The sequence below is a fragment of the Scleropages formosus genome, chromosome 4 (genome assembly GCF_900964775.1).
Source record: "Scleropages formosus chromosome 4, fSclFor1.1, whole genome shotgun sequence".
Classification (NCBI taxonomy): Eukaryota; Metazoa; Chordata; class Actinopteri; order Osteoglossiformes; family Osteoglossidae; genus Scleropages; species Scleropages formosus.
The window spans coordinates 8,294,475-8,314,294 of NC_041809.1; the positions used below are offsets into that span (position 1 = coordinate 8,294,475).

Below are 19,820 nucleotides of genomic sequence, written 5' to 3' on the forward strand. Positions count from 1 at the left end.
ACCATTGTTAAGCAGAGTATACACTTGGGTGATTTATGTATCGATTGTCTTCTGAAATCATTTCAACGTTTAGAATGAATGTGCTGGCTTTGCTTTTTGTTTCATACAGGTCTTTTTTTTGAGGGGATATGTATGTGTGTGTTTGCACCAGTGAATTTTGTTTGCCAATATTCTGCCAGGTCAGCAACTGTCCACAAATACCACAGCATAATATACTGCTGCGGTAATTGCCTCTGCTGGTAATTATTTTGTGTTTATCAAGCCATTAACCCCATGTTGAAATTGTTTTCCACAGTCGCCATCGAGATTAATGTTCACAGCTAGAATATTAGCATTTAAATAGCGCATTGTGTTTATACTTAAATACACAAACAAATGTTTAATTTTTGACCATGCTTCGTAATCGATTTCCTATGATTAACGGCAAATAAGGTCGCATCTAACGCGGGGCTGAGCGCGCGCGGGGCGATCGCATTCGTGGGCCCGGCCAGAAATGTGGTTGAATGAAAACAGGCTCCTCTACGTCATAATGACAAATTGGCAACAGAATTTTGTAATAATTTAGTGTACAGCCAATTCACCAATGGCCCCTTTTCGACACAAGAAGCGCAGTGTTCATAACAACCTCTCTAAATTCCAAGGTAGGAACAAAAAATAGAAAAAAAAAAAAAAAAAAAAAAAACAAAAAAACTCAAGAGCAAGAGTGATAATTTCCAGGCACGGAAATCTCCATTCTGGCATCTTGTAAATTTGAGGCCTGTCTTGGCGCACCCCATCTTCCGTCTGCCTCGGCAGCGCTGGGAATTGCAGCCGCCGACTCCCACACTAATGACTCCACTGCAGGCACCGCTGCTGAAGAGTAAAACAGAGTAGCATCTGCTGGTAATGTTCCATGTCGTCTAGATGACTGTTCTCTCTATGCCCGCTGGCAAGCACGATGCCGCAACATCTCGCACGGCTAAATGGGTGCTCGTCCGCAGGTGTGGGTCAGGGTCCGAGCGCCGGCTGAACTGGAGCTGGGAGTGGGGGAAGGAACTGGCCCCTCCAGGGTGATATATCCCCTTCATTATTTCACTCCTTATAGGCATGTACAGAAAAATATAATGCGGAATACACAACATCTAAATTTTTTTTGGATAAGTACCTTTCCCTGTGGTACAACAGGAGAGCCCCTGTCTCCTGTTCAAAAATACAGCTTTGTGGTAGTAGTTACCCAAAGTTTCTGTAATGTTATTCGGATGTTAAATAGCAACACTGCTAATGACACCGCCATTCTGTCACAAATCAAGTGCCAGCTCATTTGAATTGGAAGCACTGATGCATTGAAATCTCAGCCCTCCGTCTGGAGAGAAATACTATTTTCTAAAAGAACATTCAAATATGGCAATTTATGTTTCTCTTGTCTATAGTGTGGATTACAGTATCAAGGCTATTTGCACTTTTTGTTTCCGTTTAGCAGATATACTTAAATTGCTTTGAAACAGGAATATGCTAGTAAACTAGATTAACAATGTCAGCTATTAAAAAACAGAAAAATAGTTCTGTGTGTTGAGCATATGAGATGCCCTCATTGAGGGGAGGTTTGTGACTCACTGAGACAAAGGGTCACGCTGATACAAATGGCGCAAAAGCAATGCTTTAGACAGAGGCTACATTTACTAAACAAAATAAGCTCATTGTAACATAAAAACATCCTGTAATAATGGACCTTCTGTCATATGAGAAGGGACAGAAATTACCAGTTGCCAGATGTACTTGATTACAAGATGCTGCAGAGTACACAAAATTAATTCAATAAAGAATAACTTAGAAGTCGCTCCGATTACACTAATCCGGTAAAATCGAATGCTGTCATATCCGGTAAGGTGGGCTACATGACTAGACAATGGATGGCCAAAGAAATATAATTTTCAATATGCCTAAATCTGATATAGCACACTAAAATGCAGAGTTTTGTAATGTCAAAATGACCTACTGTAAATGAGTCGTGTGATCGGTAAATTTGGAATTGAATATTTTCGTTTCTCATTAATAAATGAATTTCCTAAGATCAGTTTTAGAAGAGCCAGTCATGTCGAAGTGGATGCGGTAAAGATGCAGCAGTAGCGCCCAGCACGTGGCATGGCAGTTAAGGACATTGACATGTAACGTGAAGGTTGCCAGTTCAAGGCTTTCTCAGCGTCTTTCAGCTAGGTACTCATCTGGTGAGTTGATGCATTTCTTAGCCAACATCCCTGAGGATCCCAACCTCTGTCACGAATGAATTTCATTCAACACAGTATTTGCTCCTGCAAAAACTCATTCAACCAGATTCAACAATTTACAGGGGGATGTAGGTGGCGTAGTAGTTAGAGCTGTCTCCTTGCGATCGAAAGACTCAGGTTTGAATCTCGCCTCTTGCTGCAATACCCTTCACAAAGCTACTTACCATGAATTTATACACTGATAGTCACTCCACTATATAAATGGACAAATAACTGTAAATAACTCACTACATAAACTTAACTTTGTGTGTAGCTCTGCAGAAAAGCTTCAGCTGCATGAAAAAAAAATGACAATAATACAGTTCGGCGAAGGCCTGGTGTTCCACTGATTGCACCTCTGACGTCAATCTGGACATACAAACCTGCATGTCTTGCATTCTTGGCCCAATGAAGACAAACCATTCTAAAGAAACCTGGAACTGTCTGAAATCATGCTGTGAACCGTTGTTAAAATGCCAGCGGCATTGTCTCAGTGACAAGTATTTATCACCTTCAGCGGTGCCGTTGCATTTTAACAGGTTCTCCTGCAAAGAGAGCTTGCGGCTTCTGCGCGTTAACATACGTGCAGGATGCAGAACGTGTCCAGGGAAAGATGGGGCTGATAAAGCTTTGCCGTAGCTATGTCAGTGTATGATGGATACAGTTCCACAGGATGGAAGAGCGGAGGGATGGGGTGAGTACGCTCCGGGGGCAAACAAGGGCCTGATTTGAGATCTTTCTCTGGCTACAAAAGCTGCAGGGGGGGCGGGCAGGGCTGGGGTCCAGTCGATACTGCTGATGGTGCATGTCTGTGTCCAAAGCATCGGACCGATGCGGCGTTGGCGTCAGCGAGCCGAGGCCTGGGGATCTGCCTCGTTGGGAGGCTCCGTTATTGTTTACAGTCTCGACTCAGCGAGGCGTCCTGCGCGTTAATTACCAGCAAGCGCTCCAGGCCTCCGGACTCGCTATGTTGGAAGTCTCTCCCTACTCAACTGAGGAGGACGCTGCAGAGTACAGCGGGGGAGAACAAGGGAATGCGTCACAACGTTTGTTTTCTGTTTCCTAATATTTAGTTACAACCCGGGATGTGAGCGAAAGCGTAGAATTAATATTAAAACATTGTACGGAACCATAATGGACACATAAGGCCTCATAAGGCATCAGCCATGTAATCACACAAATACAAAAAAACACATTTTAGCTGTAGAAAAACCCCTTTTTGTCACATTCCCAGAGGATATGTAACAAATGGTGTCTGTTTCAACATTCCATAATGCTATGTGTTTAAACAAGTTCAGTGTGTCTAATTGCAATTAATTATATAATGTTCTAAGGAATTAAATATTTATAGGGACATAACAAGAAAGGCAAGCAAACAACAATACGACTCTGTTCCAGCACGGAAGGGCAAAGGAACCTGTCCAGTGCTCAGATGTAACCTACCGCAGGGATACGGTAGATGACGAGGTACGACTACACTTACTGGAACAAGGAATTTCTTAATCTCCTCCAAGGCATGGCTCATGCGGGAATAGGCCTCTCCGGGTGGAGCAAAGACTTCAATTAAAACATGGAGATCGTTGCTCAAGTGGGCATACTTCGCCTCGCCGCTCTTCCTCAACTCTTCCTCCTGTGAACAAGAATACGTTTGAGGCAAGCAGGCGAGACAGGGATCAGGCGAATATCTTCTCACCAAGGTCTTCACATGGAGATGCAATGAGGTGGTGTGGTGTGTAATAAGCACAACTATAACTCAGTAGCTGAGAGTGGATCAGTCGGCACATTTCAACTGATTCCTTTGCACTGATTGGTGGAGAGTCATGCTCTAGCTCCAGTCAGTTTCACTTACTTACCATATCCAGCCTGGGTAGTTTAAAATACCGCTCTACAAGGTATAGGTCATGGTTTATGGTGTACATTTACATTTGTGGACCATTTAGAAATAAGCAGTAATTTGTATGTGCTTGCTGGAAACTTTTCTTTCCGTAAGTCACTGGTTAACATTCTGAGCAGGAAATCACCTACCATGACTCTAACCCTAACTCAGATCTTCTGCAGTAGTTCCCAGAGATGTCGGACGCTCATATGCTTCTTTACTTTCACTGTTTCACTCTGCCGTCCAGTTTTTTCCTTACAGTTATGACCAATCTTGCCCTTGCGTACTCAAACTTTTGACGGAATGTGTACATAAAAAAAAGAGCTATAATACACGTGCTGTGATGGACTGGCACCCCATTCAGGCTGTACTCCCTCTAGGCGAGTGCCCAGTGATTCAGGGATAGGAATCTGGACTGCCGTGACCCCGACAAGGGTAAGTGTCTAAAGAAGGTGAATGAATGAGTGTAACAGACACGTCATTTATGAAAATTCCAACTCCACTGCTTATGCACGGAACAACCACGCTAAGCAAAGACACTGGGATATTTGAGAAATCATTTAAGGCACTCATTATGTATTCAAAATCCTCTAAGTAATCTGAAGCACCACTTCAGGAATAACCTCCAGCTGCTTTTCATTCACTTCTAAGGCGCCCTTCCACCCGTTTCGGAGTAATGGTTGCCCTTCCGGTGTGCTCTGATTGCTGAAGGTCATCGCTAATTGTTCTTTGGATAGCCGGTAATTACTGCCGCCCTCGTTGCCCCCTCGCGCTGATTGCCTTCACCATTCCCGCGCGTTCGAGAGCCGGAGGGCTTTGACGCGAGGAAACTCTCGTGGCGGCTTCATCAGTGCTGCCCCGGATCCGCCACCTCGCCCCGCGTTAACAAACGCCTCTCCTTTCCCTTCCCGCCCCCCGCTGCTGCACAAGCCGGTGACCTACAGCAACTTTTCTGCAGTGCCTAATTTGTCTCAAGGTCAGGAGGTCCTCGTGTAATCACAACAGTCATGAAGGGCAGCCCCAAAAGGCCTCCAGAGACACGACAGAGTGGCCAATCACGACTCCAGCGATAATTGTCCTCACACTCCTGTAATTGTATTTTGAGCATGGATAATGGATCTTCGCCGACAGGCTTCGCTGCTTTAGTGTTGTTACAATCAAACAGCTCAAATCTCGTCTTCCTTCTCATGGATTAGCGACCAGGGTGCTTTGGAGTCTCGAGGGAATTGATGCTAAAAGACGTGTAAGTGCTCTTTCACCTGGATGCTGGTGCTGTTGAGGACCGCTCGTATACAGACACAAATGCGAACCCCTCGCACTCAACTAGAATAGCCCTTTTCGAGCCAACGGTGCCTCTCCCTCCAGAAATACGTTACGAGCTCAACGTCGGAAAAAGCACGGACAAGAGTCTAACACGCGGGAGCTGCAGCAAAGACCGTGAAGAGCACCACACAGAAAGACAATGGCTACAAATTAGGCCTTTGTGCATTTTTTGTTAAGCAAATCGTGCACCAGCGTGCTTGATGAATAGGGCGCAAACCTATTTAGATCACGTGGTGCTTCTCTTGTGTTGCAGCCCTCTGTTAAGCCCATTGATTTCCTTTCCTCACAGAAACACAACTGAGGGCCTTATCCTTGTTTTGTCTCTCTTATTCAGCATTACGTCCTAGGCAATTTTTTACTCTAAATATCATGACATGCCTCATTCTTACCATGCGTTAAACACCAGTTGTGACTCTTTGGAAAAGCTGTCAACGTTCTCCTTCCCATACGTTTGTGCATATCTATGTATAATTGCGATGACGGTTTCACTTCAAACGAGCCGAAATTCTTTGACGGAGTTGAATTTTGCCGGTGATGGTGGTGAAGCGCAGATGTCAGAAGACCATTTAAAGTCTTGGTGGTGAATCATCCCCACCATGGAAGGCTTAGCGGCGGCAAGACATTTGTTCCGAATCATGTCTGAGTGCTTTAAATTTCCTTTCATGTCAATCCATAAGCAAAATGCTCCATTGTTTTAGAGCCGGGGCCCGTCTTTTTGGGTGAATTTCAAACAGCGGCAGAGTAGTTCAGACTAAGTGCGGCGAAATCCTTTTAGAAAAATGACAAAATGACAACTGGTGAGGAGAGGTTTTTTTCCCTCTCGGCAAATGATGCTCAGGAAACTGTAAACAAACGGATGTGACTTGAAAGGAGTAATTTTGCACTTCACATGGAAACAATGGGCGGGATATGTCGAGCCATTAACTGATTATCAGTTAACTGAACTTAACTGATTAAGATTTTAATGGCTCCGAGGTAAGCAGAATTAACAACGGCAAACAGACTAATTGGAATCATGGGTGTCAATCCAAAATAATGACATAGACTTCAAGCACACCCCCTGGTGAAGGAAAAAAAAAATTGGCTAAAAGCAATTGCTTTTTTAATCTTGTTATCTAGCATTAATGAGCTGGACTCATTTCACAGAATGTTATTAAAATTCTGATTCATCTGGAGACCTACATAAAATGTGTACATTTTGGTATATTTATTTATTTATCACAGACCTGAAGTGTACAAACCCCACAGCAAGCAATAAGACAGAAGGAGGACAGGTGTCGATCTGAGCAGATATCCCATGAAAGGGAGAACAAATAAATAAAAAATCTTGCTAGAGTTCCTTCCCAGAACTCTTGTAGGAAATTGGGCTTCTTATTTTGTTCAAGGAAGCCCGTGGTGACCCAGTTTCGCTTATTGCGGGCAATTAAAGTGCAACGTATTGCAGGTCTCTGTCTTTGAGGAGCCCAGTATGCTGGTGGATTCTTGGAGCGCTTCCTGCATGTGACAGCAGGGAACTCTTTCGCTCCCCCCTTTCCGTATCCAGGCCACTCCATCTCCAAGAACTCAAATCTTTAAATTCAGAGCAGATGCAACATCTCAGCTTTCATTTGCTACTGTAGATACATTGACTGTTATTGTCATTATCAATGACACATAAGACATTTTTAAAGAATTAAATGCCCCTTGAGAATAACATACACACACACACACACTGGCTGAAGTTGCTTGTCCAAGGCAGGATCACGGCAAACCGGAGCAACACAGGGCGCAGGGCTGAGGGGGGCACACCCAGGACGGGATGCCAGTCCATCACAAGGCACCCCAAGCAGGACTCGAACCCCAGACCCACCAGAGAGCAGGACCTGGCCAAACCCATTGTGCTGCTGCACTCCCCCAAGAATAACATATTATATATAAAAAGATACAGAGAGATAAATGAAGAAAATATTCTCAGTTACCATATAAAAATGTTTAAACTGAGCTGAGCTGTATATAGCAGAGATTCACAGTGATGGATCTCTGGTTGATGACAGTGTGACATGGGCTGAGTAAGACTGCAGTTAAATGAAAGAATAAAAAGACGATGACTAGTGAACTGTTTGCCAACATGAACTGTGCAGTGCATGACATATGCGTATTATATATTCTGCTGTATTAGCTGAAGATGTACCCAAATGTCATGTCACATTTCTTGGGTGTGCTGGATTGGCGTCTCTTGCATTGTGCATGAAGGATTAAGAATGCTTAATATAGTGCCTATGTCATGCTTATACAAGCATCAGTAGATTATTTATGTAATTCCTATAAAGGTAAACCCTACCCACCCGAAAACAGATGCACATGAAGATAAGGTCTAAATACCACCGCGATTATCACACCCATCAATTTGAAGTGTTTGCAAAGGGTGATGCAGAGAGGGAATGTGATTATTTGCAATGGAAAGCAATCACAGTGTGTCACAATATCTGTGGCGAGCACTTCCAATAAGTAGTAAATTAGTCAAACACTCAGGCTTGTTATATCTGAAAAATGTGTCTGCGAGACTCTGGGCATTAATTATGCAGCTTGTTGGGACTGAGAAAGAAAAATGCACTCGATGCAGAAAGTCATTCACAAGCAAACAACGCAGAGCAGCAGCTTCCTTGTGGCTTCTAGTTGTCAGCACACACCTTCCTGGTTCTTTTGCACTATCACCTACTGGCTATTTAAATCTTTTTTTTTTTTTTTTTCCAGATTCAAAAGAAGGACAAGGAAACATATAATAACAGAAACTGATTGTAAATAAGCAACAAAAAAGAACATAAAGCAACTGCTGACATATCATCTGTTTTGGGCAGTGATGTTATTGTCCACCAGAATATAGAATTTCCAGTAACTTAAGCACACAGTGATAAAACATTTCAATTTGTAATAATGATGTAGTAATATTAACAGCCTCGTTCTACCAAATTCCGGCGTTATGTTATGTTGTTATGTTATATTTTTTTTAATATTGACATCTGAAAAAAATAGCTTGTGCTTATTAAACATTCCTCAGACACAGTACTGCTCTCTCTGTAGAAATCAATTTGAATTCATTACAGGACTTTAACAAGAGCCATTTGGATAGCTTCAAATCCCAACACTCATTATTAATGCAAATATATGCAGATCTGCATGGTCACCTTGAGCTGATACACACATGTTTCCCATATGAAGTTCTCATCATTGAATTATCTTACAACATGCAGTTATACAAGTTATAACACTTCATAATTTCCCATTTCCCAAATGATGGCAGCTCATAAATGAAAACACTCCATAAATAGATGCAGTTATGTTCTGGAATTTCATTAACATAAATAAAGTTCTGAAGTTTTGCTGTGTTCTTTGTTTAGGTGAACACTGCGACGCGCACAGAAAGACACACTCAAACACACGGATTCATATTAGAGAATTAATACAGTCAAAAACCTCCACAGTAATTTTCTACCACTGAGGTTCATAATCAAATTTGGTGTGAAGCTGCATCGTTAAGGTGAGCTCAAATATATCTATGACTAAGCGAATAACCTACAGGCAAAAAAATACAGAGCAATACTTATTTTGTATGCTGGCAAAAAATATGGGTCATATTTTAATATTTGGATTCTTTCTCAAAAAAAAAAAAAAAAAACGACTGAATACTGAATGATGACGGAAAGCAGCTATTCGGTCACAAGTCAACAATGATCCCTAGTGCGTTTGTGTTATTGTTAGAGCTAAAGAGTGAGAAATAATGATCCTGCAAGGGCGTTTGCACTGCAAAGCTGTCAGATGTAAGCTTTCTGTGGCCTATTTTTTTTTTTCCTTCGAATTTCTGTTGCTTCCCATTCAGAGAGAACAGTGAGTATTTCTCTTTGAGAGACTGTCATCATGCCTTCTTTCATGCCGAAGGCACACTTGACTTAGCGCCGGAACAAGGCCTCGAATCTACCCAGCGGCGTCCGCAGATGGCGATAAAACAAAGACGTAGCGGATCCGCTAGCAAAGTGCTGGGTTTGCCGTAGCTAGCTTGTCAAAAACACCAATTAGGGGGTTTTGCAGTTTTTCCGTGTGGCAAGCGTATGTGTGATAGCACGGATGTCAAGCAGTTGTTCACAGAGTAGGGCTTTTAAAAAGAGCCCTCACGTTCATCAGAAACCTTCTGAGCCACTGCTGTACATAACAACGGTTTTGCGACGCGTAATGGACTTAAGCACAAAGGCTCTTTAACCTACTGCTAATACAAAGGACGGTATTTAATACTGTGTATGTAAACCATCACGTGTGCTGATTTACAGATATTTAGCTGACACTTTTCTCCAAAGCATCTCACGCTGTTACGTTACTTAAGCTACTACCCATTTGCACAACCGGGTACTGCACAGCTTACTGGAGCGATTTCGAGTAAGTGCTTTGCTCAAGGGTCCTGCAGCAGGAGTTGGAATTTGAACCTGGGTTCTTCAAGTGCCGAACAGCAGCTGAAATCTCTGCACTACGTTTCTGTATGTGATAATCATATTTCGAAAATGTTTGCGTACGTACTTATAAGCCATCTGTATTAAATCTATGTCAGATTTATCTGTCTACTCTGTATATACCCCATGATGGACCGGCACCCTCAGGATATACCCCCACAGCCTTGCATTCAGTGATTCCAGGATGGGCTCTGGAGTGATGCGACCCTGATCAGGACAAGCGGTTAATGAAAATGAATGATTGAGTGTGTTAAGTAAAAAATGGCTTGCTTTTATGAGAATAAATATCAAGATATTCACAAAAAATGAATTTAAATCATCTGCCTTTTAAGAAGTTTTTATGAAGCTTCCCTTGTCAGGTGATAAAAGATGATTTTATACCAGAATGTTCCTGGGAAGCCCTAATGACCCTGCCTATTCGGGGATGCCCTGATCCTCCACACTGCCTTGGATAAAGATGGTCCCACGGGGCGCGAGTCAGGATGACAAATAGCCAAGCCTGCAAACAAGATGTGTAGTGTATGATATCCCCCTGACGTCAGTGCGACCACCGGAACAAACAGTGTGAAAGCTGCCAAGAGATACAGTACGCTGAGGTTTCAAGCACTCATTTTTAGGCAAGCCGTATCTGCTCTGCATCCAAATCATTTCAGCTTATATTTCATTACATTTTATTGATTCATCAGAACAGGCCCCAATAAAGGCTAATTAATTTCAAAGAAACAACAAACAGCTCCAATATTAATTTCTCCTACATTACAGCAAAACAGTTCTATATACAGGGGGTGTGGTGGCGCAGTGGGCTTGGCCGGGTCCTGCTCTCTGGTGGGTCTGAGGTTCGAGTCCCGCTTGGGGTGCCATGCGATGGACTGGTGTCCCGTCCTGGGTGTGTCACCTCCCCTCCCAACTTTATGCCCTGTGTTGCCGGGTTAGGCTCCGGCTCCCCGTGACCCCCCTTGGGAAGAGCGGCTTCAGCCAGTGTGTGTGTGTGTGTGTGTGTGTGTGTGTGAGTTCTATATACAGTTTATAAAGTCGATTTCCAAAGTGTGGGAATTAGGTACAATATTTTTTGTAAGGGAAGGTTCATTTATAGTTTTATTTCATTATTGCAGCTATCAACTGGCAAACCCCTCAAATGGCAAAGAAATGGTGCTGCTGTACCTTGCCTTTGTCCCTCATTGAGCCTTTGCCGAGGATGGACATTTTAGCGCCGGTTTCCTCTTGTAATCTTTTCATGGAATTGCCTCGGGGTCCCAGTAGTTTCCCAACAAAATTAAACTGTAATGAGAAAAGGAAAAATAACATGGTGAGTTTCTGGGCAAGCCATTCTCTTCAGCACAAAATCAAACATACTGTAAAATACCTAAACTCGGCACGAGCAGCCATCTTCTAAACTCTTAAGTATATACACTGATAAATGGTTATATAAACCTATATTTTCGACAAATGGTAACATTTAACCAAGAAAATAGGCATATCATTATGACCTTTACTCTTTCCAGTAAAGGAATTTTTAATTAATTCATGAACCTTGTTAACAGATTTAACCAACCTTTGCGATGGGTTTAAAATTGACTGTATCATTTTACAGTAAAATCAAATTTTTCTCAACTTGATTCTCGTGCTCTTAACGGAACTGATTATCATATACATGAATGACAAAACAAACTACTTCATAACTCCAGACAGATTCCGTAACTAAGTCATTCAGCTGTATTTGTACGCGTGTATCTGTTTGTATTTGCGCCACCTACTGTAGTAATAAGCAAACATGTACTGTCCTTTGCTTATTCAGAGTGGCTATCACCCATCACCCCACCTTTATTAAATTTTACCCTGGTCAGGGGTGTGTAGTATCATAGCCTGAAGCCTAGAAGTCATCACTGTTGAGTTAGTGAGGACATAAAGCATGTGCTAGGTCTAATAAAGTTCTTGAGAATGATCCAGAGGTCAGATTCCAGATAATAACAAAAATAATGAGTTCCTTCCCAATGGGAAATCAAGCAATACTATCCAGATGAAGAGCTATCAAATACCTGCCTTGGGGCCTCCGGTATCATTTCACAATGGCTGTGGACACAAGGCAGTTCAAAAAGAGCAGTACGGATCTTTTTTCTTGGCACTTTTGTGTTAGCTGATATTACGGTGGTTATCCAAACCTTCCTCATCTCACTTTGAATTCAGAGTAATTATCACGTTACACTTTGCTCTTCCGGATGCCAAGAAAGTTCTACACGCTCTCCTAGAGAATGCTAATGCTACCACAAATCCAGATTTCCAACTAATTTCCAAATAAATTATGAACATTTGCCAAATATTGCCAGAACAATGTGCTTCCCCTGGGAACTACGAGATCTTCATTTTCAGCTTAATCGTCCCTCTGAGAGCACCGCTCAAAATGTCTTGGCGGAAGCATTTTCATGTCTCCGTCCTCCTTAGGCTCTCTTAATTCTTTAATTCTTCCTCTTAACATTTAGAATTGGGAAACAAAGATGGGCAGAATATCTCCAAACATGGTGACCCACTTAAACTCTGAAGGGGTTCAAATGTAATTTATAGAAACAGTGAATTTGTTCCTACGAGGGACCTGCTCACTACAAACTTAACCCATTCTTTTGGAATTTATCAAAAATCTTGGAGGTTGGCAAACGAAGCAGAGCCGCTATATCCATGTGACGTCTCTAGCTGTAATACTCTACTGTTTTGTTCCTTAACAGATGTTTTCATGCAAAGTTATTACAGTATTATATTATAGTATACCACACACTATTTAGTACATAGTATAAATACAATGTAAAGAGTTTATTGTATTTTGCCCATTTATTTATAAATATGACCTTTCTACTGCTAATGCTTCGTTTGTGGAACCTGGATATGTTGATCCTGGAACTTGAAAATACTTCATTATTTACAAAAAATAATAATAACTCCATCACAAGACTTATAGTTTCAATTTTTCTAGGCCATTCCAATTCAAAATTTGTTCCATTCAGTTGTAAATTAACAAAGTTTGATTCAGAATCTTTTTAGAATATGGCTAAATTTTAACTCATGTATATAGCAAGACCAAGTTCAGTTCAGACCAAGTACTTGGCTCAAAGGCATTAAAGTAGCTGCAAGTAGAGTTAATGGTTAAAAAACTTTGGAGTTCATGTTCATGCCCCTTTTTATTTTCTGTGCACGAAAAAAGCTACAGGCAACAGAATTCCAGTGTCCCTTTCACCTTCCCCTTAATGACATGAAGGAATGTTCACTCAAACTATCTTTCAAAGCAACTGTCACACATTTTGGCTGTAATATCAGCGGTTATGTGCAGCGGCTCCGCTACAGAAGGATGATAAACCAGGTCCAAGGAAGGACACTGTCATTGTACGCTTGACCAAAGGGGTTTTTTGTGGATATATAAAACGGGTTCCAGATAATAAATAATGTAAAATCAGTCATTTTTTCCACTGAGTGCTGACAGCCACTGTGCTTAACAGACCTTTTTCACATTACAGCACTGGACTTACAAAGGGAATACGTCAGCTTTAAGATTTGCCCAGGATGTAAACTTTCTGGAGTCTAAGCTTTCACAGCTTACCAAAGCCCACATTTTCATATTCTCAATTAACAGAAGCTTGTTTTGAAATGTACAATATCTCCAGATGCTCAGCAGCTTCATTTGATTGATGCTCTGGTTTTCCCTCCCACATTTGGCAATTAAAATCGGTGACTGTCTTCAAAACATTTGTTGCTAATTAATCAGCATTGACCTGCAAAGGGTTCTAAAGCCAATCCATCCATCCATCCATCCATCCACAAATGTTCAATAACCAATGCAGGGTCATGGTATCTGCTGTATTAATAACTGGAAAACAGGGCAGTCAGAAGTCAACAGGCTCTGGTTCCAGAGCCTTCCACTATGTGGGTGCATAAACCTTGCATAATATATACTGAGTGGTCCTGGTGAGCAGATAAAACCTGAGACCAGCTGTGTGTGGCAACTGCTCTGGATGTGTGGGAATTTTGTGTGTTTATCCCCATGCTTATTTGCCTCCAGCTACATCTCTGAGGGCTCCTTCAAAGCCTTTGTGGCAGATCAGCTCTCCAAAAGGTTGTGCAGGGATTGTGATAGAGCAACTGCACATAATAAACACCTTCTGCAGTCTTTGGAAGTACGACCTACTTGATGGGAGGGGCACTTGAGCCTGGGACAAGGTGATTTAATTTTTTTTTTGTTGCATAGCCGGTTTGACAGGAATATACTACATCTGGCTGCAAGCCCTAGAACAGATGGCTGTGCGTAGATACAGTAAAACCGAGCTCTCTGGGTGGCTGCAAAAGGGAAGAGGGGATGTTTTCATTAAGCTAATGAACGTCTGAAGAAGTCGGCATGTCCACAAGAAGCAATCTGGGCTTTACCGGGGGAGGACATGGTTCAGTGTTAAATGAGGTTTGAAACATTTTGAACCACACCATCCCAGGCCCCCTGTAGCCTATCCGCCAACTTTAATGTGGAGGTTACCAGAGAAAGTCTGCAAGTGCCACCGTTACGAATGGATAACTTCTATACTCAAAATCTCATTAATTTCTTTGATGCCAACGTTTCATTTTCAGAAGGTATGGATTTCAAACAGAAGAAGAGCACAGTTTAAGAAGCCGATTAACACGGCACCTTAAAGAATACAACAGGTTTGGACAATGAAAAGGTCATGGAAATATATGAAGGAGTTCCTCAAAGGCTCTTTTAACATTGAATTCTTCTGGTTCTGCTTTGCATCTGTTCTTCAAATGGAGTTTTGTAAAAACTGAATTTTGGGAAAGAAATAACAAATCAAATCACTGACTATGCCGAGCTGTCAGTCATATACAATATATATAAATAGCCACTCATTTTCACATGCCTACATGTGCCACTTTCGACAAACCAAACCCAACGTGTATCTTCTGCTCATTTATCCAAAAATGGTCCAATGGGGGACTCAACCACCTCAACAACCCCCCTTCTTGCAGACCATAAGCCAAGAGGGTAAGTACAAGAAGGATTCAAAAATGTACATATGCTAATATTTCCATCTCCTGAAATGTACATAATGCAGTATATCATTTCATATTTGTCTCTACGCATCTACAAGTACTGAGATCAGAAACTTATCCTGGCTAAAAACTCTTGAGTACTTACTCTCAAAGCAGAAAACAATTTCTTTGCATATTGTCCCTGGTAACATGCTTATAAGGAGCTTCAAAGTGTTAAAGTAACCTGCCTTGAGCCAATGGAGGCAGAAGCAAAGATTCATTTACAACCAACTACTTCAAAGCTAAGGTGGCCAAAAGAAAAGTTTTGAGCAATAATTTAAAAATGACACAGTGTGATCCTTTTTAAGGATTCCAGTGGCACAGGAAATTGATATTTCTTTAGCATATAATTTTTTTGTTATTCGTCCTTAATTTAACCAAGTGAATTGAAAAAAAGGACAGATCTTGAATGCATTACAGAGCGTAGCGTGCAGTATGCTGACCGAAGGAAGACTCTTAGAATGCAAGGAAAGCAGTCTCAAAATCTTTTTCATTGTCACTGTTTTTAAAGAATTCACACCCATTAAGTGAATTTATTAAAAACTTCCTCTACTCTGTTTAAGTACAGCAGGTGGCACAGTGGGTAGAACCATAACCTTGCAATGGAAAGACTCAAGTTCAAATTTTCACTTGCTCTGTACTTTCCTAACATTGTAGATTTGGACAGAAGTATCAGTTAAATGATATAATAAAGATATAGTCATTCACAGATAGGAGGTCAATATATCATGTTATACCTTCAAATCCATGTGTTACACCAGGGAAGCTGGTAATATAAGGGTAAAAACATAGCCTAAAAACTTCAAAGTTGCCAGTTTGAGTTCCACGGAGAGCTTGCTGTTGCACTTAACCTACATTGCTCTAATGAACCATCCAGTTGAAGAAACGGATAAGAGTCAACATCTCCTTTTGACACATCAGTAAGCTAACCAGACACTAAATAATAACCATAGCAATGGAAGTATTAGATAGGTTACTACTATTAATATTAAAAACAATTGTGATAATTCAATCATAGACTTTCCATGTTTGTTCAAAGGCACCCATAAGAATAAATGTGTCTGTTTTCTGGAGTGTCAAAAAAAAAACTTAAGAAACAAATATTAAAAATGGAAATATTCACAGCGATAGTGGCCTTATTGCACAACTTCTGAGTACTTTATGTATTTGTGTGTGAATCTGCCGTTGACTGCTTTGGGCTCAGGGGATCGCAGCAGGCTTTCTGCATAACAAGACTTCTGAATATTGATTTCAAACTGGTACTTTTTATATTTGGTCAAGTAACTGGTTTGCAAAGCCAGCCTGTACCAGGTTCTTGTGAGAAGTATTTAATGGCACAGAGGAACATAACTCTGAAATCGGAGTTACAGATGTGGTCTCGAGATATAGTTACTGAAAACAAAATTTGACAATGTTCCTGCAGATTTTAAGGAATATGAAGAGGTGTGGAAAAACATCAGTTCATGCAAATGCTTTCTTTAGGTTGACCAGATTTCAATTTCTCTACAAACTGAACTGCGGCAATAAAGGAAAAGGGGGTCTCTGCGGCCAGGAAGCAAACGACAGTAATAATTGTGTAATGTGTGTAATGGTGTGTACCAGGGGCATCTGGTCCACCAGTCGACTTTGTCAAAAGGGGTCTCTGCATATGACCAGGTAATTAGCTCAGAAACTGCTAAGGCAGGTCAGTCAAGGAAAAATAGGACTTACTTAGACATAATAATGAAATGCCACACCTGGCAGAACAGAATTTTCATGATTTGCTATGCAGGGTGTTGTGCTGCTTTAAATATTAAATACTAATGGCCACCTCTAAAGATGGGAAATTTTATAGTGATATGGTCTCCATAACTGTAGATTTTTCCCTTATCCATTTCAAACTATAGAATTTTGTGGCTATGCTGAACATGACTCTTCAAAAATGAAATGTCGCAAAAAAATTCACTTTTTTATTCAGCTTTCAGAAGTGAAACGTCATTCCAATGACAGTGAAAACTGCCTTCAAAGAAGTTTGGATTTGTATTTTTTTTTTTTTTAGAATTGAAGTTTTCCCAATATGTTATCAATAATGCAATATCCCGAGTTTCACTGGTAGAGAGGACAGATGCTCTGCCTAATGTCAAATCCAACACCAAAGAAAGGATTCTAACCCAGCACCCTGCTAATACCAAAGCAGTGAAGATCTTACAGACAAACTTCAAAATCCTCCAAGAAGGTTCTCCAACAACAGCCCCCCCCCCCCCAACCCTTTTATTAAAAGGCCCTCCACCGACATCGCTAGAGACGTGACAAAAATATTAATGACTTTTTTGGTAAGAAGCAAGATCTGTCAGAGAAAAGAAAACCGCTCCAGCGGAACATCTTCATGCATCCAGTCAAGACGAGGAACGTGTACATTTATTAGCACAAACATTAGTGGCCCAAAGTCATCTGTTAAGCTCAACCACAATTCATCACGAATCCCAGCGGGGGTTGTTTATTGCTTTTTCTGTCAAAAACATAACCAGCGCTACACTGGAGAAGGCGCTTAGCTGATCACTTTGCTTGCTCTTGGTATAAAAGACTTTTCATTTCCAGTGGCAAGATGCTGGAACAGTGATGGACATGTTGTGGAGGACATTTCTGTAAATACTGCACATTGTTGCTAAGATACCCACGTTCACAGCAAACAGAAGGAAAGTTAACTCCTGTTTAATATGAATTATGGATTCTAACGGAAAGGATGAAGCACCATACAGAATTTTTTTCTCCTTAAAATTTACCTTTATTTATTCGATGCTTTTCTCCAAAGCAACTTCCAATGAACTCTATGTAGTGTTATCAGCCCACACACCTTATTCACCGCGGTGACTTACACTGCTAGATACACTACTTACACTGGGTCACTCATCCATACATCAGTGGAACACACACACTCTCTCCATCACTCACACACTATGGGGGAACCTGAACAGCATGTCTTTGGACTGTGGGAGGAAACCGGAGCACCCGGAGGAAACCCACACAGACATGGGGAGAACATGCAAACTCCACACAGACTGAATGGGGATCAAATCCATGTTTTTTTAGAGACAGCAGTACTTGCTGTGTCACATTTTAAGAAATAACCTTTTAAAAATAAATTTTGCCCTGATATTTTGAAAATCAGATTCATTTTTTGTTGGGCATGTTCAGAAATATAAGATCATGATCATATTTGTGCTACTGCAGCACTCAGTTTGAAAGTAGCAGGTGGATTAGGGGATAAGGTTATTGTCTGAGTTTTTTTTTTTCTGAGCACACCTGGCAAAGAATGTGCCAGATTTTGAACACACACACACACACACACACACACACACACACACACACTATCTGAAACCACTTGTCCCAAGCGGGGTCGCAGTGAACCGGAGCCTAACCCAGCAACACAGGGTGTGAGACTGGGGGGGACGCCAGTCCATCACAAGACACCACAAGCAGGATTTGAACCCCAGACCTGCCAGAGAGCAGGACCCAGCCAAACCCACCATGCCACCGCGCCCCCCAGATTTTAAATATTTTTTTCTATTTTATTTTCTTAGCATACCTGGCAAAAAATAAATCACACTTTGAAAATCAGACTGATTTTTCCCAGGTATGTTCAGAAATGTATAAAATCGTGGCGATATCTGCGCTAGCGAAGCACACAGTTTGAAAAGAGCAAGTGGATTCACTGGACTTAAAAGCAGACTGTGATCCACATACTCCAGAGTTGTGCTTACCTGTGGGTGACTGAGCAAATGACTTTTTCACACGAGTCCCCCTGACTGCGATCCGCTCCTAAGCGGGACGGCCATCGTAACAGAATTTATTGATTTTCCCGCCATTCTCTCTGAGCACAGGCTGTCAGCCACTTTGACCGCTCCGCTGTGACCGCCGGTCCATTTAAGCCCAAATCACTGCTGTTCCTGCAAAAATCCTTTAGAAGCCATTAACGCTTCTTTCATGCTAAATTTGATTTGGAATTTGTCTAATCAATTGAGGAGGCTTTCTCCCTGGCCTGAGTGGCCCTCGAAGCCCTACGTGTCCCAAAACACATAACGGACAGATGCATTTGCACACAGGTGAACTTGGAGAATCACTATTACGTACCGCAATTCTACCAGGTGCTGTAAACCGGTCAGATACACTGCTATTAGTCAGATATATGTTTCACTCTAAATATTGGAGTTAAATCATGATAATGGGTATTGGCAAGCAAATTAGAGTGAAATGTGTACTTCATTTTCAAATCACAAATACACTCATTGCCATGTTCGTGCACATTCCTTTTACGGCAATTTGTTAGAGCACACTGAGCAGATTTATACCTATTTCTTTTCTTAGCAGAGAACTCCCCTGCCATAGTGGACAGAATTGCCAGTAATTTGTTCGCGTACAGAGGTGCTCCCCTCCATAGCAGACACATTTTTGTTAAGTGCAGAAAGAGAAAAAGAGCCCTGTTAATTAATACTTCTGTGTAGGGTCCTTCCCTATTTTCTGTATTTTTTCATCGCCATCTCAGAAAACTAAATTGTTTGAGTAATTATTGACTTTTTATTTTAATATTTTGGAAATTTTATTCATACCACGCATCTGTCTTGTGCAGTGCAGGGTTGCGGTGGTCCTGGGTATATCCTGTAAGCATAGGGCAATTATGGACAATTCATAATCACCAATTTACTTGGACTGTGGGAGGAAACCAGAGCACCCGGAGGACGCACACAAGCACATGGAAAGAACATAGAGACCGAGCTGGACTCAGCCCGTACTACCCACCGTGCCACCTTATCACCACACTCAGTTTTTCACTATTTCACTATGATCATGATGACTGCAGTTTCT

The 19,820-nt window shown here is 41.5% G+C and overlaps 1 protein-coding gene across 2 annotated transcripts in view; it reads right to left on the reverse strand.

Moving 5' to 3' along the window:
* The window catches only part of khdrbs2 (KH domain containing, RNA binding, signal transduction associated 2), a 93,777-nt gene that overhangs the window by 35,884 nt on the left and 38,073 nt on the right, over positions 1-19,820 (reverse strand). For both annotated transcript variants that reach the window (XM_018749410.2, XM_018749408.2), the window contains exons 3-4: positions 11,082-11,198; positions 3,727-3,873 (exon numbers count right to left, since the gene is read on the reverse strand). In XM_018749410.2, coding sequence (XP_018604926.1) covers positions 3,727-3,873; positions 11,082-11,198 — 264 coding nt within the window. The remainder of the gene's footprint in view (positions 1-3,726; positions 3,874-11,081; positions 11,199-19,820) is intronic.